The sequence below is a fragment of the Oryctolagus cuniculus genome, chromosome 1 (genome assembly GCF_964237555.1).
Source record: "Oryctolagus cuniculus chromosome 1, mOryCun1.1, whole genome shotgun sequence".
NCBI classification, from domain to species: Eukaryota; Metazoa; Chordata; class Mammalia; order Lagomorpha; family Leporidae; genus Oryctolagus; species Oryctolagus cuniculus.
Window position 1 is genome coordinate 213648714 of NC_091432.1, and position 26830 is coordinate 213675543.

A 26830-nucleotide genomic window follows, 5' to 3' on the forward strand; every position below is an offset into this window, starting at 1 on the left:
GGTAAGACTTCGATGAGCCAACATCGTGTGCTAAGAAATATTCCGGGCAGGCTGATGTTATTTCCTGGTGGTCAATCTAGGAAAGCCTCAGGGCCTAGGAGGCCTCTGCATGGAGACTTCAGGAATGGTTAGGGTTTGAGGTGTGTTTCCTGGAGGAGGGAGAAGCAAGGATAGATAAGGAGTAGTCCTGTTGACTAAGACATCAAGTGAAACAGGCATGCTAGTGAGACTGGAGTCAGATATGTACTAGCAGGCTGAATACTGTCAGACCTTATAAATTGTGCTCAGATTTCCACTGTCACTCTGGGTGAGATGATGAATGAATCTGAAGCCGTGTGCATCCTGACATTTGGATGTATGGTTTGTCTTCTTAGTGCAAACTAATTGCTCCCGACTCCCATCCATCCAGCGGTCACTTTTCTGACACCCTGGAGGAAACAGGAAAGGACTCTGGGGCGTAAGGCATCCCTAAATGAGCCCATGCCTCTGCCTTGCTGCTTCTTACCTCCCAGGCGACTCACTCTGAGCACCTTATGAGTCCAGTGGATTTCAGTATAAGTTCCCATGAGTGGATCAGAAGGTGGAAGAGGAGAAGGGGTGTAGACAGGCTGCAGCAAAGCTCCAGCATGACAGAGCGGACAGGGGCCAGATGCAAACATGAGTGAGTGAGTGAATGAGTGAGTTTGTGAATGAACAATTATTACCAAATAGCTCAGGAGGCACCACAGCCAGGAGCCCTCTCTAGCGTCTCCCTCTATGACCCGGCAGACATTGCTGTGTAACAGTGCCACCCTCGTATGCCAGCACACACAGGGTCGCACAAGGCAGGGACTATGTGACACATTGCAGAAGCCCTGAGCTGAGAGCACAATGTTTAGAGCTGCCCTAAATCCTTGCTTCAGGGCTCTGTAACAGTGAACCCATTACTCAGCCTTGCCAAGTCTTACCGTGATCTTCCTGTAAAATGAGGGTTCCCTACTCACAGGGTCTTGGGAAGATGAAATAGAACCGTCCCTGTGAATTCTTAGCTTCATTCCTATGGCAGAGTGACCACACCGTAAAAGCTGGTCACTGTCACTTTCCTTGCACTGAGAAAATAAAGGTGCCAAGACTTTCCCCAAATCCTAGCTGTCATTCCCATTCCAGAATATTCCCAGAGCCTCCTGACAATGCTGAATCTTCCATTTCAGAAAACATAATAGTTGTAAAAGCTGAGGAAAGGTCCAGAAGAGTAGGGGCGGTTGCATCCATTTGCCCCAACTGGCTTCTTTTTGGCAGGAGAAATTAGGCCACTGAGAGACAGGACAGCAGCCCTTTCTTGGTGACAGAGTCTCTTTGTGCAAGACTGGCTCTTCTCTGGCCAAGCGGAGAGCAAGCAGTTACTCTGAGACAGCCGAGGGAATAGGCAGCGGTTTTCTTTCAGCTGTGATGTCCTATGCTATATAGAAGAGCCTCCCTCTGAATGGGAAATGGGTGGGTTAAGAGGCTTGGAGGCTGGGGGCTGCAGACAAGAGGAGGTGGTGCCGGTGGCTTTCCTTTGACTGGGGTCCACCCAGACTTGGAAACAGAGGACGCTCTGTAATGTAAAACCTTGGCCTGGTTCCTCAGCATAATGTAAAACAGAGACTGCCAGGAAGGTCCAAGTCGCTGCTCGCCTGCCCGTGGATGGCAGGACAATAAGGCAACTTGTCTTCTCTTTGTGTGTTTTCCAGGCTGGAGCAGGAAATACAGGCGCTAGAAAGCGAAGAGTCCCAGATATCTGCCAAAGAGCAAATCATCCTAGAGAAACTCAAGGAGACAGAGAAATCCTTCAAGGACTTTCAGAAGGTGAAGAAAACAAACCTGATTTCCCTAAATGAAATCCAAGGGGGAAGTAAGGCCTAGAAAAATGGCACCCGCTGGAGAACAAGCCAGAGGGTATTGATGAGAGATCTGGGCCATGGACACCTTGACATGAGGGACAGGTGTGTGAGGCCCAGGTGCTGCCCCAGTGCTGGAAGTGGCCTATCTTCAGGTGCCTGGCTGAACACCTCACTGCTGGGAAGACTAAAGAGCCACTAAATTAACCCCATCTACCTGTTGTCTTGACCCCTTCTGCACCTAGTGCATGAAAAGCCTTCTCCTGTTGGACTAGGAATCTAAAGCCAATTCCTATGAAGCAGATTAAACATGTTCCCTAAGGCTTTAATTATGCTGTGTTTTTTTAGTCTTTCCTTTGTTAAAAAAAAAAAAAAAAAAAAAGGCTAGAAGCAACACCCTATGGACCAGATGTGAATTCTAAATATGAATAGTGTCAACAGAGGACATTTTTACTGTGTGTAAAACACATGGTGTTGTGTCGCCAAGAGTAGAAAATCCAAAAAGCCAACAGGTTCTGAATGTATCAGGACCCTCCCACCATCTAGCTGCTGTGTCCTCCTTACACCCACACTTCTCCGGTTCAACCAGGGCTGTTTTCTGGAGAACTAAAGTCGATCTCTATTGGGAGAAATCTGGCACAGCGTGGGAATGGTAACTTATTCCCTGACATTTTGGGATCCTGAACAAATGTCTCAGAAGAAGAGGACATTGAGTTTGCTCCCTTGTAGTGAAATTCTGGGCTTGGGCTGGCACAGGGTTGGGGGTGGGGTGGAGACTGGCTGACTGACGCGCGAGTGCACCCACCCTTGTGTGGATAGTAACACCCTGCCCTGCTTTTGTCTCCACAGAGCTTCTCCAACACGGATGGAGGTAAGTGCACTCTGCCCCAGCTGTAGGCGAGAGTTCTTGCATTCCAGCTTAGCGAGTTTCACTAACACAGGCTCTGCACAGGGACGTGATGTGACGGTTGGCTGGGGTGTCTGCAGGAAGGGACAGTGCCATTGGCAGGGCTCGGGAGAGCCACATTGCCTTGGGGAGCTGGGGATGCCACATGGAGAGGAGAGCAGGCTTCCCTGGTGCACAGGAAGGCCTGAGACCCTCCACGTGACCAGCAAGAATGCTTAAAGTAGCAGGCGGACCCACAAGCATCTGCGTTCCCAAGACTTCTGTCTGAGAAGTAGGGAAGGGAAGGAGCCTGCCTGCTGTGCCCTTGAGACGGCTGTGTGGGCATGGAGACCCCGTCATTTGTGACTGGGTAGCAGGCAGAGATGAAGCCATGTTCTCTCTCTCACCACCCTCTCTTTCCTTTCACCTTGAACTTCTCTTGTCTCCTCCTGAGTTCCTTCCCACCATGGCCAACCCGCTCACCTAAGCAGATCGCGGATGTGGGACAAATGCTGGTCAGGGTTGAAGATGGCCAGTGGAGGAGGTCACCCTTGACTCTGTCCCCCATCACTGTTTGCCAAGGAAGAGTGAGCTTGGGCTTAAGACGTTGTAAAAGTCTTGGGGATTGGGGACTGGCGCTGTGGCATAGTGGGTTAAGACTCCACCAGTGGTGCTGGCATCCCATATGAGCACCAGTTTGTGTCCTGGCTGCTCCTCTTCTGAACCAGCTCCCTGCTATTGTGCCTGGGAAAGCAGTGGAGCCCCTGTACCCACATGGGAGACCCAGAAGAAGTTCCTGACTCCTGGCTTTGGATCGGCCCAGCCCCAGCCATTGTGGTAATTGGGGAGTGAACCAGTGGATGGAAGACCTCTCTCTCTCTCTCTCCCTCTGCCTGTCTGTAACTCTGCCTCTCAAATAAATAAATAAATCTTTAAAAACAAAAAGTCTTGGGGATCCCAAGGAAGAGATTCCATGGTATCACCTGTCATCCTGGATTGTGATTCTTGCCATCCGTGGTCACAGCTAAACCTGGGTGACCTCTCTGTCAACGCCACTGCGACCAGTAAGGAAGTGTGGTTCAAGAATGCGCTTGATGCTGGGCCACACTGTGGTCTGGGAGTGTAATCTGAAGCATGTGCCAGTGAAGGGACTTTGGGTTAGGGTTGGGGTTAAGGGTTGATTGGGGTTAGGGTTAGGATTAAGGATCTCTCTCTTGCTTTCCTCATTCTTCTATTTCCAAGGCTGGGAGCTGCCAAGACCTTTCAGAATCCCCAACTGTTGTTGCTAAGAACTAACAAAAGCTTATTATAGAATAACGATGCCTTAAGAAAAACCTTCAGTTGCTGAGACATATGAATTCTAGAATCTAGGTCTTTGGATTCTGTTAACTGTGCAGATGCTGCAGTTAATGAACAAACACCTCCTTAACTTAGGAAATACCAAAGAAATGGCTGCTGGTGTGTGTGTGTGTGTGTGTGTATGTGTGTGTGTGTGCCATGGCCCCTCCTCAGGTGCTCTATGCACGTCTCCCTATGCGTCGTCTCAGCGGGAATAGCTGTGCTGCACTGCCGGGTCACCACTGGGTTTGAACTGTGTGGTAGTACTGACAATAGGAGCAAGGGCAGCCGGTCTGGACTAGAATTTCCTGACTGTGTACATTCTGATGACCCTCTGCCATCATACTCTTGTTCTACAGTAGAGCCCCCATGAGTTGGGAGAGTTGTTTTCATCACCTTAGACTGGCACAGGGTCCTGTGTAACTACAAATTGCATATAGCCTGTATCTAGTAAAAACTCTATTCTTTACTCACTGTGGAGCTGGCATGAAATCCCCTGGCCAAAACAGGCAAAGGCGAGCCTGTCTGGGCCTCCGTTGATCCTTGCTATATGATACTCATCTTGGGTTTTCATCCCGTGCCAGCCTGTGGTGGCCTGGCACCTTCCCATCAAAACCTTGGTAGCAAAGATTGGGAAATCTCCATCTTCAGTTGCCTGTAAGTCCTGTTGTCAGGGGACCTTTCATCGGTTGGGTTCCTCTGTCTTTAGCTGCAGGTGTCCTTCGTAGCTGCTGTGAATATTTCAGCCGTGCTGGAACTAAGCGGCAGTCATCTCCAACTTCTGCTGTGACTGGCGCCCCACCTTCTGTTATGGTAGAGAGGGTCCACCTTGACTTCAACAGGGAAAGACCAGGTTATGGACTGAGGCCACAGGAAGCAATGTTCCCATGGAAGATGCGGAGGCCCTGTTTGTTATTCCTGGTGCTAATGTGTCAGATACTTCCTGGCTGCATAACCTTAGGGTTTATTGAATATTTGGTGATACATGGGAAGGGGCAGCCCTGCCTACCTCCTTATGTCCTGGCCTGCCTCCACTCCCTCATCTCAGCAGGATCCTGCTGCCCCCACCCTCCAGGAGCTTTAGCCTTCAAACTTGTAGCCAGTGAGTTTGGGGCAAGGGTGTCTCCATCAGCCGTGCACATCTGGAGCTACCTTCTGGAGCTAGATACACTCTAAGCTGTATGCGCCATCGAATTTACCAGGCATACCTGTGACTGGTCTGTGAGACCTCCCTGGGTCTTGATGGCTGGAGCCTTCATCACAGACGAATGTACATACATTTTACTGAGATCTGATGCCACAGATTTCTAGAAATCCGCAGAGGAACTTGGAAGTTCTGCAGATATGCCCTGCTTCTCTCCTGTACTCCCCCTCTTGTCCCAGATTGCTGCTTTGTCCCATGGATTTGCTGTTACTGGTCTGTCCTCACCCTTCGAGACCGGCTTACCTCAATCTGCCCTCTCTCTGGTCCTGCCTTGTGCTGGTTGGTGCACAGACTCAAGGAAGGAACTGGATCCCATGGAGCCCAGCTTTCTAGAGTCTTCCTGCTTTAATTTTCCCACTTCCCTTAGGGGGTGCGCAGATTCTTCTTGTCTCACCCCAGTGGTTTCTTCTGCACACCTGCTCATGTTCAGGCTGGCCAAGGTCTCACCTCCCTAAATGAGATTGTTAGGTGTCTGCCCAAGGAAAACACAGCAGAATTTCCTGCAGTTGAACCAATGGCGAACTCACTGGGTGTTGTGATTTGGAATTTCTAGATTCTCTGGCTGAAATATTAAATCCTGGGATCAATTCTGAAGTTTTTTTTTTTGTCTTAATACATATAAGATTGATCTTCTGAATTAATCAGGCATGAAAATCTGTATAAATTCAGAAAACGAGTCTATTTTCAGTACTATATAACACACATTTCTGGTGCCATGTTCTGTATCTGACCAATCCCATCAAGCTGGTAACGCCTCTCACCAGCCCATCTCTTACATCTGCCCTCCACCCCCTGAACCCATTGACCTCTGAGAATCTAGAGCTTTCTGATGACTCCCCTGATACACAGAGCAGTCCTGGGGTTTGAGCTCTCTGGCCGGGATCCGTCCTGCCTCAGCTACTCTGCTAAATACCACTCACTGGGCAAATGCTAGCCTTTGTTTATTCTGATCCTCTGGTTCAGTGGCCGCCGCAGCGGTCCATTATGTAGGGCAGACAAGCTGCTGTCTCGGCAGAGAACCCATTGGGCCTTCCAGCACTGAGCCTAATTGTGTTCCCTGTTCTCTGCTACCAGATGCAGTAACTTACATTTCCTCCCAGCTCCCCAACCTGCCAATCCTCTCTTCACGAACAGCAGAACTGTCACCTGGGCAGGACGGGACCAGCAGAGCAGCTGGTAAGTCCTGGGGAGCCCTTTGGTTTTTATGCCAGGACTATCCAAGGGGGCTTGCATTTCTCTGAGCTTGATTAATGATAGGGGCGCCCTGATATCCTTATGTAGGGTACCCCTCCTCCAGCCCAGCCCCAGACACAGCATGTACAGTGGCCACACAGGGACTGTGTAGAAAAGTCCTGTGCATTCCCCTGACGTGTACTTGAGAACCCAGCGGGAGGAAATTTTGCCTCCAGTTCTGGGGGAGTCTTTGTCCCATGTTCCTGGTCTTTGTATTTGTCTTTATTCTCAAAGCCAATCTGATTGTTATACTCTGCCTCCAGGAATTTTTGTTTTTCTCATTGGGTTTGCACAGACCAAAAGCGCTATGACGGAAACTGGGTCAAAAGTATCTTCTAAACATATGCATCCTGCGGCAATGGAGCTGTCTGTGAATAGTATGAATATATCTTCCCAGGACATCTCATTTCTGGAGTTATTCCTTAACTATGTTGGTGTATTTTGAGGGGAGGGTGAAGGAGAACTTGCTAATGTTTCTCACATTTGTAGATTTTATAAAAGAAGACATTTGTAGGTATAGAGTATGGAGAAGGCCATGTTTCACTCTGTGGATTGCAAATGTACCCCGGAGATCAGAACTGGAAGGTTTTAAATGATAAGACTCTACAACAACCCATTTGCACTATGCAGAAGTGCACTGCGAGGGTTAAATGAAAAATGAACAGTTGCACAGTTACTGCCAATGCAGGTGAACTCAAGTATGAGGACCTAGGCTATGCTTTACATATTCTACATAAGTTTATATTTAAAATAAATCGCACGGTGACACCTATTACAAAACAAAGCGAACATGGACTTTAAAGCCATAGGGAAGCTCTTATGTAGGCCAATCTGAATATTTTATGAAGCAAATAGCTCCTCCTTATTTTACTGCAAGAGTAAAACAAAAGGCAAGTAAGTATTGACATGGTTCTCAGGCCCGCTGGCTTTGTGTTTTAATTTCTTCCCTCACATGTCATCTATCTGTGGTGAGAACACTTAGAATCTGATCTCTTAGCAATGTTTAGTATGCAATGCATTGGTATTAAAGACAGTCACCATATTGTACAATCTCTTGAACTTACCCTCCTGTCTCATGGAATTTTGTACTCTTTGACCAGCGTTTCTCCAGTGGTCCCCTACCCCAGCCCCTAGTGACTACCATTCTGCTCTCTGCTTCTGTGAGTTCACCTTGTTTAGCTTCCACATATAAGTGGGATCATGCGATCCTCATCTTTCTGTGCCTGGCTTGTTTTGCTTAGCATAATATCCTCCATGCTGTTGTAAATGACAAGATTTCCTTCTTTTTCAAGGCTGAATAGCATTCCATTGTGTATATATCACATTTGCTTTGTCCACTTGTCTATTGATGGATGCTTAGGTTGATTCTGTATATTGGCTGTTGTGAATATACTGACTAAATATCTACTGGGTATTCTGTAAACACCTTGGCATGTTACTGGTACCTACAACTCACAGAGCTCTAGCATGGGCAGGACTGTCAAGTAGTATCCAATCAAACCTCGGCCAGGGCTGGGTGTCCTTGGATAGCCTTCAGTCACACAGCAAAGGACACACTCAAAATTACTTAAACTGCAGACTGTTTTCAGTGCTCTGAGATCAACCTGGGTAACAACTGTAGAAAAGTCTCACAGTTTTCTGCTTGCTGTCAGAGACTCTGGCGTTGATAATTCCCAGTAGTTGTAGGCAAACAGATTCTCAGCTCCTCCCTAGGAGTCCCTACATCACACAGCATATGTGAAACTAATGGATCAGCTCATGGATTGAGTACAGACAGTGAATGAGAACTAATTTTATGAACTGGAAAAGGACTTAGCAATGCCAGTAGTCAAAGAATGTAGAGTTCAGTAGTAAAATATCAATGTGGTATGGTGCTCTGTAAATAGGAACACATATTCTACCCAACCTAGCGTCCTTCATATTTGAAATTACTGCAAAAACATAATGATCCAAATAGCAAATGCATTTTTAAAGTATAAGGTAATCAGAAGCTTTTAAAAAATAAGCTTGCATGTACTTTTGTTTACTAGTTAGAAACTAATTTGCATAAATGCATCTACAATGAGAATGCATAGGAGCAGTGCTGTAGAAGGAGTCGCTTGGATGTGGTTCACTCCTTGTCCATGCTCTGGAATGAGCTGTTGAGGTTCGTTATCAATTATAGTTTACAGTAAGCAGACAGAGCAAGGGTAGCCTACAACCAGTGGTACTTGTCACTACAAGTCTTCTACATAATTGTCCTTACTGAGAATCATGATAGATCTTCTAGTTGGAGTTTGGAAGTTTAGGATATTGTATAGATGAATCACAGGCATCTATTCCGATATTATTTTCAGAATTAGCAGGCATCTATTCCGATACCTTATCCAGACCTTGAACCCCTGCCCTTGCAGCCCTGCAATATGGTCCTTCCACTGTGGTCTCACTCCTCGTGGTTGGAACTCAGTCTCCCTTCAGGTGGCCCATCCCATCTCTAGCTGGTTCTGGCTACTGGGAAGTGCTTCCTGTGTTGGAGCCATCATTTGTCTGCCTTCATCTTCCCTTTGTTGGTCCTTATCATGCCTCTTGGAGTTAGAACAAATCTGAGTCTAATTTCTCTTCCAGTACTTGAAAATGACTTTCCTAGCCCCTCATTATAAATCCCCTCTACCCTCCCAGCCCTAGTTTCATCAGCTGGTCCCAAGATAATGAAATTGCTTAGGGACACAGCCTGCCATCCACGGGCCTCTCTTCTGAACACTCCCCACTTTGCCTCCAGTCTTTCTGAAGTGCTGTGCTCAGGACTGCCCAGGGCACCCTGGGGTAGGCTGATCACTCTCCGTAACAGAGCATGACACCACAGACTATATGCTGCAAGACTCTGATGCCATTTCAACTTTGTCTCTGAAGGAAGGCTTTAAAGTCATCTCCCTGTGCCCTGACTCTTATTTCCTTTCTCAGTAGAGTGGTTGCTTGAGCAGCATCCCAGCTGAAATGTGCGGTCCATTCCCCTCCATTGTGCACATCCTGCTTCACCTGCTCACACGTAGAACTTAACACGTTCTCACACGTAGAAACTTTCCTTTCTTAATTGCAAATGCCAAAAATAAGAATGATCTATGCGCCTTTCTGCCCCTTGTAGGTAAGACAAATTTCTTCCTGGTAGGCTGTCTCCCATGAGTGGTGATGATGGGGTGGGGGGGAGGTACAGTCACTGAAGAACTGGGATAGGAAGATGGGAGGGGTGGATGGTATGGGGTTTGAGTCCAGGGCTGCACTATTCTCTCTGGTTTCAAACTCAGCAGCTCTTCTATCCTTGTGTTTGCATGTTGTGTTTCTGCATCAGATGTCATTTGAATCAAGGGTCTGAGAGTTTTGAAGATGGGGAAGTCTCCTTTCTATTGTTGAGATCTCTATAACTCATGATTATAGCAACTCCCAGCCTTACTCTTCTCAGTTTAGTACCACCTCACAGCTGAAAAGCAGTCTGCCTCCTTTCACTGATGAAAAGCACTGCATGTTGGAACCAAAGCCAGAGCACTGGGGACACTCCACAAGGGGTCCCTTGGCCCTCGGTTATCCTAAAACAGCCCCTCTGCCACTTAATCATGCAACCAGTAACCAGTTCTGACAGTCATTCTGTCACCCAAGGCAATGTTTCTGTCTTGTCCACAGGGAAGTAAGGGGCTTTGTGATAGCCAGACATTGCATGCATGCACAGACACATAGTGTGAATGTGTTGCTGGCATTTGCCTACTCTTTCTAGAAACCTTGAACAAAAACATCTATATTTTTTATATTAATCTGTCTAGTTTTGCATGATGAAATGCTGGCTCTTGGTACTCTCTGATCTTGAATATTTTTTAAAAGATTTACTTATGCATTTATTTGAAAGGTGGGGGGGGGGGGAGAGATTGACCTCCAGCCACTCTTCCCCGAATGGCTACAACAGCCAGGGCTGGGCCAGCAGAATCTAAGAACCAGGAACTCCATCCAGGTCTCTCACATGGGTGGCAGAGGACCAAGCACCTTCTTTCTCAGATGCATCAGCAAGCACCTGGATCAGAAGCAAAGTAGCACTCCAATATGAGATGTCAGCTTTGCAGGGGGTGGTCTAACCTGCTGTACCAGAACACCAGCCCCTGCTCGTTGAATGTTAATGTCTTGCCATCTTGCTCCTCCCGTGTAGCTTACAATCTTCTCCTTCTCATTTTTGAAAACCAGAATTTTAAGTGCTTGCTTCCAGCACCTTTCCTGTGTCCAGCATTGTTGAGACAAAATGGGTGATAAAGCAATTGAGCGCCTTTATATTCCAGGTGCTCTATGACTTCGCGGTCTGTTCTGCTCATCTGAATAGGGCTTCAGTCCTCTCCAGCAGCATTCTTTCAGGCACTTTTCAGACTGAAAACTTTTTCTTGACCGAAAAGATAGAAGTAGAATCAGATACAAGAACTTTTTGCCTATGTTATCCATTGATATCACATCCTTGCTGACTTACAGAAAAATACAATGAAAATGTATTGTGGAGGCCAGAAGTCCAAGATCAGTGCGTGCAGGATGGATTTCAGGAGAGGGCTGTGAGGACGAGTCACTTCCATGCCTCTTCTGTTACTTTTCTACAGATCATGTATCATTCATTTATATATTTAATGTTTGGATTACTTAAAAATTGTCACCTAATTGTACATAGTTTTGAGGTACAGTGTTGTAATTCCATGCGTATACACAATGTGTGATGATCAAATCAGGGTATTAGCATTTACATCTCCATAAACGTTTATCATTTCTTTGTGTTGAGAACCTTAAGATACCTCTCTTCTAATATTTTTAGCATACGTCATGAATTGTTGTAAACTGTTGTCACCTTGCCATGCTGTGGCATGCAAAGGCATCCTGGGAAAACGATTGATTGCAAGGAATTTTTGATCACTAGTTTTTGAAATTAGAGATAGCTCTCTGGGATAAGAGGTTCATCTGCACTTAAATGCCTCATTTTCATTGCTGTTGACATGAAAATATCCGGTTTTATATTCCCAATGTCAAAAGAAGATATGAATTATATATGCACATACAAATATATGTATGTAGAATCATATGCTCAAAGGCATAAGACAGCACACATGTATGTCCATTCAATAGGTCACACGTGTGCATTGCTTGTCTTTCTCATGGCAAATTGCCATGCCAGTTCCTGGTGTTCACTATACTGGGATGACTTAGGTAAATATGCTCCTGAATGAGTGACAGCCGTGAGCTGTCTACTGCTCTCCTGTTGTATTAGGCACACAGGCTGTTCATAGCACCATAACATATCAATGCTAGAGACCTTTCATTGTATAAATGGTAAAAAATGTGGGCAAAAGAGATGTTGTGGGCTGAGGAGGAAGTTAGACCCACTGCCATTCTCCTTCCCCTTTTCTTGACTGATGGCAGTGGGGCGTGTGGTACATTTCCACTACGTGTGGACCCTCAGCCTCGTTCCTCCTCCTATAATCACAGCAATCACAGCGAGTCAAAGGAGGTGGACTGTGAGAAGCCCCAGCTGAGGGATTTAACAATTACAGAAATCTCCAGGCTGGGATACCGTCTTATTTCGGATGGTCTTGGACTGATTCTAAAATGAAATCGTGTTTCTTGTTCCCCCTACCTTTCTTCTGTCAGATACTCTTGTTCCCTCTTCTTTTGGCTCCTTACAGCCCTCATAGTACTTCCTTCTTGCTGAAGATGAAGGTAAGAAGCAATGAGAGAGTGTATGGCATCAGGAAGTACTTATGAACCAAAATGAAGCATTCTCTGCTGGGCCTCACAGAACTCTGGGCCAGGGCACTTCTCCCTGGGAACCCTCACTGTGGTTGCTAAGCAGGTGCCTTCCCTCTACACCTGGGTGTCTTTAGAACCTAGAGGCTGGCATGATCAATCCCCCATTTTAGTATCTCTGCTCTTCCAGGCCCCCCTTCCTGACAGAATAGCTATGGGGGAGCAAGAATGAAGGGGCTCAAACACAGAGGCCCCAAATCTGATCAGTGCAGTCATTTCTTTGTGTCCCTTTGAAGAAACTAGCCATGTCCATTTTTATTCTCCATGAATAAAATGAACATTTTACTCAGCTGTCACACTGGGTTATTTGAATGAGCCATAAAAGTAGTTTATATACTCCCATCTTGTTGTCATCAGTCGATTATGTTTGGAAATCAATAAATAAATGCATTGTTTAATAAAGACCTGCTTCTAGACTCTAGGCAGCCTATCAGGGAACTTCCCATGGAATTGCCTCCTCCTTCCCCCTCCTGCAGGAATGAAGATGGGCTTCAGATGGGCTCCATGGGAAAGGCTTCCTCACTCAGCCACTCCTTGCTGGTTTTGGTTTTTGGTTTTCATAAAATGAACACCCGGCCCATGTCCTTTCTGCCCTCCTGGGTACTCAGACTGCAGTGTGCCTCTGGCGTGGGGAGCTTGGGAGAAGGCAAGGGCAGGTGAGAGGGTCTTCTTTTTTTAGAGGGATGAGAGGCCTTTGGCCTTTGGTATGAACTGCATGGCGGAAGTAGAAAGCAAAAGAATTTTTAAAATTGTGTGTTGTGCATCAAACACAAAATGCTGGCTTTTAAAGGTAACTCACTTACAGCCTTGGATATTTTTGGCTGAGAACTGAAGCAAAATATAGAGGCTTATGCATAAAGAGCACGTGTATATAAACATGCGCATCTCCTTTGTGATTTTCTGAATGCCCAAGTACACACATGTACATGTTCATGATGACTACAGATTGCCTTTGGGTTAATCCAGAGTATCTCCAAGTGTTCACCTGTGTAATTATGCTTCCTACAATCAAATGCAGAAATGGATGGAGGATTACACCCTCAAGGAATCTACTATAACTGGCTCCCTTGAAACCTTATGTTTTATCTGGTGAAAAGACTACATGTGGATGTTGCATTTTATAGCATAATACATGATATTTTATTATAAAGATGGGTTAAAATATTCATAATCTAGAAACACTGAAAAACTCATGTATAATATGCAGATGTAAATATGTAACTGTAATTAAACCATGTCACATGTGGTTCAGTCCCAGAGAGATGTCAGCTTAAAATTGGAGGCCCAAAAACGATAAAAAATGAATTTTGGTCTTTACTTTTGTCTCTGAAGGGTAGTAAAAGTGACTTACTTTTTCTCTCCATGCAGCAGTTCTTCTCAGATCCCATTTTTTTCCCTCCAGCCATCATGTTCTCCAAAATATCATCCACCAACATAGCATATTCTGTCCATATCCAAACAACATTTACCCTCCCGCCCACTAAAGTCCTCCCTCATCTCTCTATTATGTGACTGTACTTAGCTTTTCTTACAAAGAACTTATCATCATTTTCTTCTTTCTGTCCTGTCTCTGATACTAGGAACAGGAAAAGACAAAACGAGATTGGGGGTTAGGACAACAGAGAAGACATAATTGAACTAACCCATGGCAGCATCTCATGGGAGGGTGGAGGGAGAGGGCCATGTCCACACATTTCCATATTCATAGTCTGTTTCCTAGCACATATGCAGATGAAAATAGAATATTTTGTTCCATATTCTGTATTGATTGCATTTGTTCACATATTACTGGATGTTTAGGGGGATAATTAGGTATTATACCTACAAACTGACAATAATAATAATAATAATCATGATAATCATTATTTAATGAATTTATTCATAAATAGGTCCCATGAGTGTGTTAATAGTAATAGACTATAATATTTTTAACCCAAAACTGTAACTTTTAATATAACTGAAGCAGTTCAAGAGCAGGCTTTTGGAGTCTATGCAGAATTTTCAATGCCTATTCATTTCTCTGATGGTACATTTTGTGGAAAGTCAAAAAATAACAGATGATTCTTTTGATATCAGAGTCATTGTGTATGAGCTCATGGTCTTTATACTGGTTGGCCTCCCTTTGGTGTCATTTGAGGAAGCTCAAGATTTTTCCATTGAACAAGTGAAATTTTGAAAATGAGTATGATGAAGATCAGGCATTGGGTTTTGCTTCATAATCTTATCAGTTAAGGATTAACCATGAGCGAATTGTGTCTTAATATACAAGCAAATAGAACAATATTTTTAAAAACCAGTTCAAACATGAATCACCATGTGGACATTTTCACTGATGCTATATTATGCAAAATATTTGCGACTAATTAATATAACCAGATGAGACTCTCTAGTGAGTCATGTTTGTTTCACAGGTCAATGTGTCAGGTACCATCAATGCCAAAGTCTCTAAGGTAGATGCAAGCAGGAAAGGAGAACCATAGTAGAAATATGTAGGGCAGGAAACTAGAACTCAAGGATACAAAAACCTATCAAGTGGATGAAACATTCCTACAAATAATTATGCTACTGAGTGAAAATTGTTCAATGTCCTCAGAAAAGCCTAGAAAAATATTTGGAGAATCTGAAGAAGAGAGGGGTGACTTAGAGATGAGAGGATGAAAAAAAGTTTGTGGAAGAGGGGTACTTGACCTTGTTGTTGATGATGCGTCATATTTGAATGTGTAGAAATGGAAAAGAGGGGCTGATATTGTGGTACAGCAGGTTAGGCAATAGTCTGCAATGCTGTGTCCCACATGAACCCGTTCGAGTCCCAGCTGCTCCACTTCCAATCCAGCTCTCTGCTAATGTGCCTGGGAGGACAGCAGAAGATGGCCCAACTATTTGGGCCCCTGTCACCCATGTGGGAAATGCAAAAGGAGTTCCAGGCTCCTGGCTTCAGCTTGGTCCAACCCTACCATTGCAGCCATTCAGGGAGTGAACAAGCAGATGGAAGATTCTGTACCCGCCTCCCCAGCTCTGCCTTTCAAACAAATAAAATAGATTTTTTTAAAAAACTCAAAAGAATGATTTTTCTGGAGAAGGGAATCCTGAAAGGTCATATTTAGATATTTATGTAGGGCTGGTATTCTTTGATGACATAGCATATGGCTGCAGAGTCTACATCTTCCTAACACAGGGGGGAATTTGTAGCTATTCAAAAGAGGTAAGAACTCAGGCAATGATGAGGCCTAGGAGGCGAGAAGCCTACCAGCAGAGAAGGGATGAAAGGCAGTCTAGGCAGAGGGATGGCAGGTCATAGAGAAGCAGGCATGGGAGGCTGTTGAGTGGAATTCTGGGAATAGTGAGAAGTTTGCTGGGGCCCGGGAAGTTTGTATGGAGAACAGGAGGGACTTCAGAGACAACACAGAGAAGAAATGTTATGGACAACTTCTGCAAGGAACTATATGCCAAGCTAGGGAGTTTGCTGTGTATTGTGTACAAGAATCAGACAAAGGGCTTTTGTGGACAGGATGGAGCCCAGGTTTGCAGCGGTTGGCGTACTTTTTCTATAAATGACCAGACTGTAAACATTTTACACTTTATGTATAATGTATGGTCTTTGTTGCATATTATTTCTTTTTCCTTTCCTTTCCATTTCCTTCTGTTCTGCCTTCCCTTCCTCTCCTCTTTCCCTCCCCTCCCTCCCTCCCTTCCTTTCATATCTTCCTTCCCTCTCAACTCACTCCCTTTTTCCTTCCTTCCACCCCTTACTCTCTTTTCAACCCTTTAAAAATATAAAAGCCACGGAGCTGGTGCTGTGGTGTAGTAGGGTCAGCCTCTGCCTGTGGCGCCAGCATCCCTTATCGGCACCAGTTCAAGTCCCAGATGCTCCACTTCCAGTCCAGCTCCCTCCTAATGACCTGGGAAAGCAGCAGAAGATGGCCCAAGTGCTTGGACCCCTGCACCCATGTGGGAGACCCAGAAGAAACTCCTGGCTCGTAGCTTTGAATCAGCCCAGCTCCAGCCATTGTGGCCATTTGGGGAGTGAACCAGTGCATGGAAAACCTCTTTCTGTGTGTCTGTCCCTCTCTGTCTGCAACTTTGCCTCTCAAATAAATAAATCAATCAATCTATCTATCTATATCTATCTATCTATCTATCTATCTATCTATCTATAGCCAGGGGCAGGTATTATGGCACATTAGTCAAGCCACCACTTGAGATGCGTGCATCTCACATCAGAGTGCTGATTCAAATCTTGTTTCCTCCCCTGTCAACTGAGCTTTCTGCTAAGGCAGCAGATAATGACCCGAGTGCTTGGGTCCCTGCCACCCACATCAGCATCAGAAACCTGGATGGAGTTCTAGGCTTCTGGCTTCAGCATGACCCAGAACAAGCTGTTACAGGAACTCTGGAATAAACCAGCAGGTAGAATGTGTCTCTCTCTTTCTCTCTGTCCCTCACCTTTCAAATACCTCCTCTGGCCCTACAGAAACAGGCATCAGGCTGCCTTTGGCCTTCCAGCTGTGGTTTGAAGTCCCTTGGACTGCAGTGGCAAGAAAAAAGTGTCAGGTAAAATCAGAAACAGGGCTGCTGTGGCAAGCGTGGAAGAGGGCCTGAACCAGGCCCTGGTGACAGAGGTGGAGTTGAGAAATGGAGAGTGATGTCGGAAGGGGGATGGGTTACTGTCAGTGATAATTCGGCTGTGAGAAAGCAGGAAAAGGAGGACAAACCAGGTGTGATTCTGCAGCTCTTGGCTTGCAAATTCAGGCAGTGGTGCTGGGGTTACTTAACAACAAGACTATGGCAGAGTTTTGAGAGACGTTGACATCATTTTTGAACCTGCTGAGGTTAATGTGTCCGAGAGTCATCCAGCTTGAGGGATCCTGGAGCCAGTGGCTTTATGGTAAAAGTCTGTACCCAGTTTCTTCTGATCCAGAGTGTGTGCCTCAAAAGGAGCGTGGGAGGCTACCAGCTGGGAAGTGCGAGGTATTGCAGGAGTCCACAGGACAGGAGAGAGCTGGTGCTCGGGAATGTCCAGCTGGCCATGGGGTTGGGGTGAATTGGAGAGCATGAGGCTGGAGCATCCTTTCTCCAGCAGGAATCTCTTCCCAGAATCTAGGGAAGGGGACGTGAGCGCCTCACACTAGTGACAGCGGAACAGAAAGAAGACAGATGGGGAAGAGCTGATGGGGCCGACTCACAAGGATGTGGCACTGTGAGCGTGGAAGAAGGAAACAGCCTTCTGTGGCCAACATCCTCAGCGTCCAGTGCCGTAGGCTGGTGCTACTCTCGTTCTTTTCTGGCTTCTTGTTTTAGAAACTGAGCGAGGTGACAGGTGCTCACAGAGCACAGAGGATGAATGGTTTCCTCCCTTTTCAACTTTTGCAAAGGTTTTATAGTTCAGTGGAGGCTGGGCTTGTTCCACCCGTGGAAACCAGCGTGTGTTGTCCATTAGCAGTTGAAGGAAATGTAGGGGGAAAAAATGGGAGAACGTGCGATAAAGAAAAGTTCTTAAGATTTCGTAACTGGGACACATCTTCTTCAAGGGCTTTAGAATTGTCTCTCAGCCTAGGAAGCCCTCCAGGAAGGTGAACCTGCGTATTGCCAGCCTCCCTGTAATTCCTTACACCTCGATCTAATGTCTTTTGTGGCCAGCTGTTAGCAGATGCTCCTTAAAAGTATGAGTGTTGTTGAGAGGCAGTCTCTGTACACCTGTCTTCCCAGTGCTTGTTAAGCTGCTGTGTTGAGACACATACATGATCACCTCTGTCCACAACGTGCACCTCACTCTAACATGCAAGATGCTTGGCGGTTAGGATAGAAAGGGCATGGAGCCTCGTTTTTTATTTTTATTTTTTTTATTTTTTTGTCTGTTTGGCAATTAACCATTCACTGGCTTTTTTTGTTGTAACATGCACTTCCTTTCTCTTGTTTTCATTCAAGCTATGTACGCCATGGAAATTAATGTGGAGACAGACAAACAAACAGGAGAGACCAAGATTCTCTCTACATCTACCATTGGCCCAGAGGGGGTCCAACAGAGAGGAGTCAAGGTCTATGATGACGGTACCAAAGTAGTGTATGAGGTGCACTCAGGAGGCACCATAGTAGAAAACGGAGTGCACGCGTTAAGTGCAAAGGATGTTGAAGAGCTTATTCAGAAGGCGGGACAATCAAGCTTGAAAGGAGGGCCCTTGGCCGAAAGGACTGTGATTGCCGACGGGAGCCTCAGCCACCCGAAGGAACACATGCTCTGTAAAGAAGCCAAGTTAGAAATGGTCCAGAGATCTAGGAAAGACCATGCGTCTGGGAACCCAGGGCAGCAGACCCGAGCCCCCAGTGCCGAAGGGCCGGAGGGCAACTTGGATCAGCCCGTCACCATGATTTTTATGGGCTACCAAAATATCGAGGATGAAGAAGAGACTAAAAAGGTGCTAGGCTATGACGAAACCATCAAGGCCGAATTGGTCCTCATCGACGAAGATGATGAGAAGTCGCTGAGGGAGAAGACAGTGACGGACGTGTCCACCATCGACGGCAACGCCGCAGAGCTTGTGTCTGGGAGGCCGGCCTCAGACACCACAGAGCCCTCATCCCCAGAAGGGAAGGAAGAGAGCCTGGCTACAGAGCCGGCCCCAGGTACCCAAAAGAAAAAGCGCTGTCAATGCTGTGTTGTCATGTGACTTCTTTCCCCCCCTTTCTTCCGGGCAGACTCTGTCCTCTCCACCACTCCCGTAGACCTCACTGTACCACTAACTGCAAATACTGTGAACTGGAAGCAAACGCCTGCCTTGCCTTGCAGTTGGATTGCTTTGACCTCTCTCATGTTTTCCTTTTTTCTCACCTGAGAGACCACGTGCATGTGTGTGCTTCACTTTTTTTTTCCTCCCAAGAACTTGCTTTTCCTCTAAGCTTTTCCTTGTGTCTTCAAGAGCGAATCAATTCCCGACTGCTCGATTGGAATGGACTCTTCAGATCAGCCACTTCTCTAGTAGCCTTAATTCACTTGACTGGATTTGAACCCATTGGCACCGGGGGCTTTGCTTTCGTAGCCTGTTCCTATCACCTAGACAACCCACACCGCCACGTCCCTGATTTAGCACTTGCCTCCCTCGCTGTGGATCTTTGTTTTTACATCTCGCGTGGCAAAATGCTGTTGGCTCTAGCAGGCTGCTAATGTAGCCAAAAACAGACCTTCCTTAGTCTGTGCAATCGAGGGCGATGCTTTTAGCTGCCTTACCTAAGCTTCCAGATTACAGTATTGTGCATCTCTGGCTTTCCTTCTGTGAAAACGGAAATGAAATTGATGTTAAAGCAAAGAACCCAATGCTTATCACGGCAGAAGTGTAAGGACTGATCCCATAACCTGCTCATCAGAGCTGTCTCTCTTTCTATGGTTTAACCGATGAATCCTTTCTATAAGAAGCACCATTTTAAATTTTCTAAGGACATGAAACAAAACCTTGTGTTAAGCATCAGTAGTGATCTCCAAATGTAGACAGGCAAATCCATGAGCCTTGTTTCTATTCTCTCAAAAAAATGTAAATTTTTATATTGCTTTCTTTGTCATGATTTTTCTGATCATGTTAATCTATTTTCAATGAAGGGATCATTTTGAGGAGTATCTCTGCAGTGATCATATTTCTAAAATAGCTTTTTTCTGACCTACAGTGGTTGCTGCGATGCTTCCACTTCATCCTGGATGGTGCTGTAATGCGTTAACTCTTCATCTCGCGTGCCCGGGTGATTATAGAGCCTCGCTTCTGTACCCTTTTCTTTCTGTCCTCATGAGAAAGAGAATGTTTCAGGTAGCTTCCACAGATAGGTTTAACTGCCCTTCGAGAAAAGTTGAAAAATGTAAAAAAAAAAAAAAAAAAAAAAAAAGGTTAAAGGATGAAGAATGACCTGTCTTCTCAATGTTAAGTACTTACATCCATTCCTCAAAGACTGGCTGAGTGGCAGATGGCTGAACGTCTCAAAGGATTGTTTTTTAAACTTCTGGAGATTCTGAAACGTCAAGAGTATTTTCTAATCTAGAACACAATAAAGAGTGCTTGAAATCAATTATTAACACTGCCCCCAAAATCATCAGCCATGTGTATGGTAAAACCAAAGGGAAGGAGTTGAGTAAAATAATAATTATATAGTAATGAAATAAAGATGTCATACTTTAACTGATTTTCATAAGAGCTATCTTAATTTTAACTTACTTGCCCAGATGTTGAGTCAGTTGTGGAAATCATGCAGAAAATTATCTGTGTTCCCAAAGAGTTCCAAAAAACATGTAACATGATACATTATATCAAGTCTAACTTCTGTAGAAAGTGAATGAGAAAGAAGGTTACCATGAGAGATTTTTATTACAGAACGAACTAAATTCATCTAATTTATCTTGCTCAAGTCAGTGCTATATTTATTATTTTTTCATTTCTTGACTTGAAATGATATTTATACTAATTGGAAAGGGACTTTGGCATATTTTGCTTGTTTCTCAAAGTTAGTAACACTTTCAGCAAACACAGAATGAATAATTTTATCACCAATGAATAATTTTATCACCAATGTGTAAACAACAAAGTTCAAGAAGAGAAAACAAGTGATCCCATCTGTGGCTTGGTTCTGAATGAGTGAGGGAATTCTCTTGAAACATCAGGTTCACCTAAACAGCTGCAGTGAAATAAAACTGCCCTGTTGTCTAGAAACTTGATTTTAATGCCTACAAATCTCCCTACTCTCAGCATAATTTTCCTCAATAAATGGTCATTTAAGCATCATGCAAACAGTCACTGAAATGACATGCAGACAAACCTATCTACATAGGAGAATATTTCACTGTTCTAGACAATCTATTTTCATAATCTATTTAGGAAAGAAACAATCTGAAAGTTTACCGTGGTTTATATTTTTTCTTGGGGATTAAAACTCTTTAATATGAGTTTTTAAAAGCACAGTTAGTGAGTGGAATGGTGGGACTTAGGATCCCTGGGCTTACTGTTGGTAAACAGAATGTGTCTTCCAGGATAGCGCAATTCCTGAAAAGCCACACTCTTCCATAAGTGAGCTGATTACTCATGAACAAAATGATCTGCACCCCTAACTACAGCACTGAGCCTAAGACCTAAATCACCAGTGGGTAACCCTCCCTCATTCATCAGTAATTATGGGCATCAAGGAGAACAATGATGAGCACATTGAATGAATTAGGATGCTCTGCTTATTTTATTATTAAATACTGCAGTTTACAATTTAATGGTTTCTGAAGTAAGGTGCACTCCTTTTGTTCAAATTATCTGTGGCCATAGTAAATGAAGGTTCGTCTGAATATGCAAATATATTTGCATAGTTCACATTATTTTCCTTTCATAATGGGGAATTCAGGCTCAGCCAGCAGTTTTAGGGTTGGAGACTGTAATGTCACCCACAGCAGCAGGTAACTACCCTGGATAATGCAAACGTAGACAGAGCTGTGATTGTGACCGCCAGTCTTCCTACTGTTGTTGGCATTCTCTCTGTACAAACTTTATCATGTATGATATCACCCCCTTCAAAAATGCAAAGCATTTAGTTACATAACCAGACTCATTAAAGAATCAGTAATGAAGTTGCAAAACTATGATATTTTTTAGCTAATAGTTGGGCAGTTTTTAAATAGAGGAGAAAAAGGGAAAGGAGGAATATTTCATCTGCTTGTAAGTAGATTTTCAATGGCATTTAATTGAAGATCCTTAAATGATTAGAATGATAAAGTTTAACCCCAAATATCCTGAAAATTCTTGATGACTTTTGTACCCTTTTTTTCTTTCTTTTAATGTGCAATAAGACAAACTAAGGAAAACTTTTCCCCCCACCTTGTACCTCTTTTACCCATAATTATATTATTTTCCTTATATAAGGAAAAATAACTGCCTGTCAGTGATTTGACAATGTCCAGTGATGTCACTTTAATATTGGGGGTTGAGTAGAAGAGGGGCTGGGGAATTCCCTTCTGGCCTAACCCAAAAAGCCCAAGCTCCCTGAGCAAACTTGAAATGATTCAAAGGTTTTGAGAAGACTCAAATTCTAGAGTTGATTTGATTTGACTCCTTCCTAGTAATTTTATTTGACTTCCTTGTGATAAATATGTCTTTTCTACATGCAAACAAAATACATTATTTTGGTTCGGGTCATGTTTTTATGGAAGGAAGTGAACACACACACACACACACACACACACTTGTGTGTATAGTTTCCTAGAGATACACTACCATATCTGAAGTGAAATGTTGAGGCCGAATGTGAAAAAATGGCTTATTTCTCTTCCCTTCCCACAGAGTTTCATTTCAAGGGACCACAGAACACCCTTGAAAATTGCCCTTTGTTTACTCTCAGTGAACCAATAGGTAGCAAAAGAGCAAGGAGAAAATACAATGATGGAGGCAAAACTCAGATTACTGTATCAGGTCTTCCTGTTTGAAAAAGCATTCACCCTCCCAGTTTAAAACACAGATGCACGTAGGCAGAAAATGTACTGAGGATTTCTGTTGTTTGTTCTTAAAATCTAGACGCTTAGTCATCTGTGCTCATCAGTGGATGGACGGGAGAGGTTCACTGCATAAAGGGTCTATTCCTTGTAGAAATATTCTCATCTCCTTCGATGTCAGGTTACAACAAAACCCATGCCAAGTTAAGCAGTTTCATGTTGTATTTTTGCAACATGGATGTTTGTTATTGAAACCACAGACTCTCAGCATATTTAAGACATAGATTTCAGAAACTTTAGAAATATGCAACTTTTGGGAGCTCCTCAGTTTCTTCATCAAGGTAACACTGAATCCGTGTAGGTGGATAAAACCAGAAATTATCCCTTGAGCTGTTGGATCGTCTAACAAAGCAACAGCATGAGTAACTGGGGTAGATCACAAAACAACTTCAAGTAATGAGGCAGATGGGGTATCTCTGGTTTTATCGGAAAAACTTCCCTGCATTTTCTAAGGAAAAGGAGGTCTTTTATGTAGGAGCACAATGCCGTTAGATGTCTGTATTTTCATACCTTCGGCAGAGTTCTTAATACAACTCCCATTTCAACAAATACCAAAGTATTTACTGTTTGTTTGTAGGAAGGTATAGGATAAAAATCATAGTCTGAACATTTCAAAGGGAAATTTCCCTGGAGATCTTTAGACCAACTTCTCCCAGGTAATTTTTCTATAACTTAAGTAGGCCTCTGTCCCTCTCCCCTCTGGTCTAACATAAGAAGGTCAGAATTATCGCACAAAACACCTGCTGTCAATGAGGAAACATCATCTATAATTTTAGGGACTGCAGACTTTCTGCAGCAAAGATCTGGACAGCCTTAACTTTTGTAAAAAAATAAAATAATAATAATTTTTCGATGTTCTAATCTTTTACTAAGCAGGAAGACAAAATGTTTCCTGAAATTAATGACTTTTTTATATTTTGTGACTATTTTATAAGTTTATACAGGTAGAGGTGTGAATGGTCATCTTCCCTTCATACTGCCTCTTAGTAGTCACCTGGGGCTGTTTTTTGCAAGTCATTGTATTTTTATCAAGAGCAAAGTGTATCTCATGAATCATAACATTCTCCCTAGATTTCAGGCAGTCCTTCTGGTGTGAAAGAACAGAAATACAGAAAGAAAAGAAGTACAGGGTGGCTTCCTTTTCATGTTCTTATGGTTAATGTACTGTATGGCATATATGTTTACAGAATGTACCTGCCTTGTGATGTTAACAAAATGAATGACAAAAAGAGTTCTGATGTGCCATTTGACAGTTTGCCTTAGCATCACTGTTTATGTTTTTCCTTTCTGTCCTTTGAAAAAAACGCAGTTGTATTCCAAAGCTGTATGAACACAACATTCTCTTCCCTACTCCTGCCAGCTTTCCTCAGAGCTGGGAATTTCATCCCAGGAGCCTTGAGGCAGAACCTTGCAGCTGTGCCCAGAAGGGCTAAATTGGGCATGGCTTGGGCCTTCCTTCTGCCCCTCTTCCAACTGAACACACTTGTGTTCCCATCTGAGCCTGCAAAACCACACTCTGACATTCCTGGGGCAGGCCACCTAAAACGCATGACTTCTTTCAGTCTCATTCCCTCACAGTGCGTCCCACTGTGGGGAAAGTAAACTTGTGGATCCCCCATCTGGGGCTGGGAGCATATGTTTAAGCCCAATTGGCATTGCTTGGAAAAAAAAAAAAAAAAAAAAAAAAACAAGAGACGTGGACTCAATGGTACGATTGAGCCGTAGCTAAGCGGTTATGTCCATTTATTGTAGTCTAGGATAAGTAGCATGATAGGGATGGAAGGAAGGAGTGGCTAGAGAAAAGGCATATTTTACATTTATGTATTTTTTAAGGAATAATATTTTTATAATGAAATCTATATGCATTATAGAGCTTCAGTTTGAAAACACCCTTGACTGAGTTATTTCTCCATTCCATGATGGTAACTTTCGGTGCATTGTACAGCACCTTCCCAGATCTTGGTCCTCTGACCTGGCCATGTACTGCCATTGCTTGAAATCCAGTGTTTCCAAACAGACTGAGGTTAAAAGATTAACCTTTCTATACCCGCCATCAGATAAACTTGATAGCTTTCAAAAATACATACAAAACTAATAGTCTTTTGGAAGGAGATGGGTATTGTAAATGCAAACCAAGCCTAGCAATGATTGAAGTCCAACTCTTCCACATATTTAGGGAGTAATTGCTGCATTTGCAGTGAAGGGACCACTCACTCTGGTGATATTGGTGATACCTGTGAAATGATGAGTCACAAGGATTGGCCACTTTCAGTCTATGCATAAATGTATGAGCCACCAATTCAAAAACTTGCCAGGTGTTTTTGGCCTTGTACCTATCACTGGAGTTGTGTCTTAGTTCCAGAGTTGAGTAGAGATGGGAAAAGATTGTTGTTATCCATCCATAAAAGAGATTATGAATTTTTAGAATTTTTAATTTTTTTTCCAATTTTCTGCCAAATTCCTGTGTTCCCACCCTGATCACACTCAGTTTCACCAAGATCTTCACCTCCACCTGTTTCTCTATCTGCCCGACAGAATGGATCAAATTGCAGCGTCCGTTCTGACGCCCACTCCTGTTTGACTGTCTTAGCAGGCAGTATCCTTCCCTACCCTAACAGCTCAAGGTCCTCATTCCTACATGACAAGGTCATAAACACTCTCCATTTCCAGAAAAATTAACTCTTCTGGTTCCCATGGAAATATTTGTCATGCCCTCATCACAGTATCCCTCCAACAAACCCAGCTCAAGCCTAGCTGTGTACATTGCCATCATGGAGACCACTGCAAAAATGAAAGAAGTATCTAATTGCCTGAAGGTGCTGAGGGAGGGCCAATTTAGTCCAATTACTAAGGAAACCTCAGTTTTGAGGTTAGGTGGGCAGGGAGCAATCCAGCCACTTGGTTTTGCAACAACACACTTTTACACACCAAGAGGCCACCAGGCAATGCCTGACCTGAACTTATTTGGCATATAGCTCCGATTAATTCTGTGATATCCTGTTCTGGTGAGTGGGAAGAGTTCTTATCCTTGACAGGGTTCTGGAACATTCTTTTTTCCTCTCATGCTCCTGACTTAGGAGAGGTGAAATCATACAGGGGTTCCAGAAAATGTTGTGTCTGATGCAGCTTTTCCGTGAATGTAGGTTGTTGTTGGAATTTTCAGCTTTAGCAGCTCACTTGGGGTGAGTGACATCTCTGTACATACACCCATTTGTGGTTGGGTGGTGGGGGCGGGGGGTGGGAGTCTGTTGTGTCTCCTCTGAATTAGACTTGCTGGGCTAGCTGCTGTACTTTGTAACCTGAAGTGTACTTTGACGGTCCTGTTTCCTTCAGATGAAAATCAAAACAAAAACTGACTTCTGAGAAAACACTGCCAGCAACAACTGATGCTGTACTTGTAGCTTCTCTCTGTTCCTCTGTACAGTATTAATAGACAATAAACTGCCTTTTCGCTGCATCTACCTTTGTGTGTCTGTGCCCTATTCTTTTCCCCTTCTCACCTGCTGGGAGTGCACTTGGGGCTTGACCGTGTTGGGAGCGTCTTCAACCACTCACTAAAACTGAACCCTAATCTGGCGTGGTGTCTCTCACACTTGCGCATGCTTCAGAATCATTGGGGGATGCCATGTTAACAGCATGAAAGCTCAGCCATACCTCTGGAGCCCAGATTCAGGTTCCTACGTGGGGCCCAGTAACCTGCAACTTTAATCATGTCTCCAGGTGATTCTGATGCATGGGGGGTGTGGCCCGTGGGATTTGGTACACCTCAGTGGGAATGCTGGAAGCTGCCTGATTTCTACACTAACTAATCCAATTTCCCAGCATCTCTCTCCAGCTCCCTCTTACAACTCTCTCTCCACACCTGTCACACTTTTTCCTCTTCCTTGCAAGCCCCTACCTGTGTAGCCTGGATTATGATCCCATAGGTCAGACTTGGGCTGCCCCTTGGGTTAAGTGATAAGGGACCATCCAATGCAGTCTTCTAAAAAGGGGTATCCAGAGATAGATGGCGA

General features: G+C 44.2%; 1 protein-coding gene across 14 annotated transcripts in view; it reads left to right on the forward strand.

The window, feature by feature from the left end:
• The window catches only part of PALM2AKAP2 (PALM2 and AKAP2 fusion), a 595149-nt gene that overhangs the window by 377890 nt on the left and 190429 nt on the right, over positions 1-26830 (forward strand). For 6 of the 14 annotated variants that reach the window (XM_051852170.2, XM_051852118.2, XM_051852204.2 and 3 more), the window contains 4 exons: positions 1713-1827; positions 2709-2730; positions 6362-6463; positions 18242-18937. In XM_051852170.2, coding sequence (XP_051708130.1) covers positions 1713-1827; positions 2709-2730; positions 6362-6463; positions 18242-18937 — 935 coding nt within the window. 14 annotated transcript variants of the gene reach the window in all.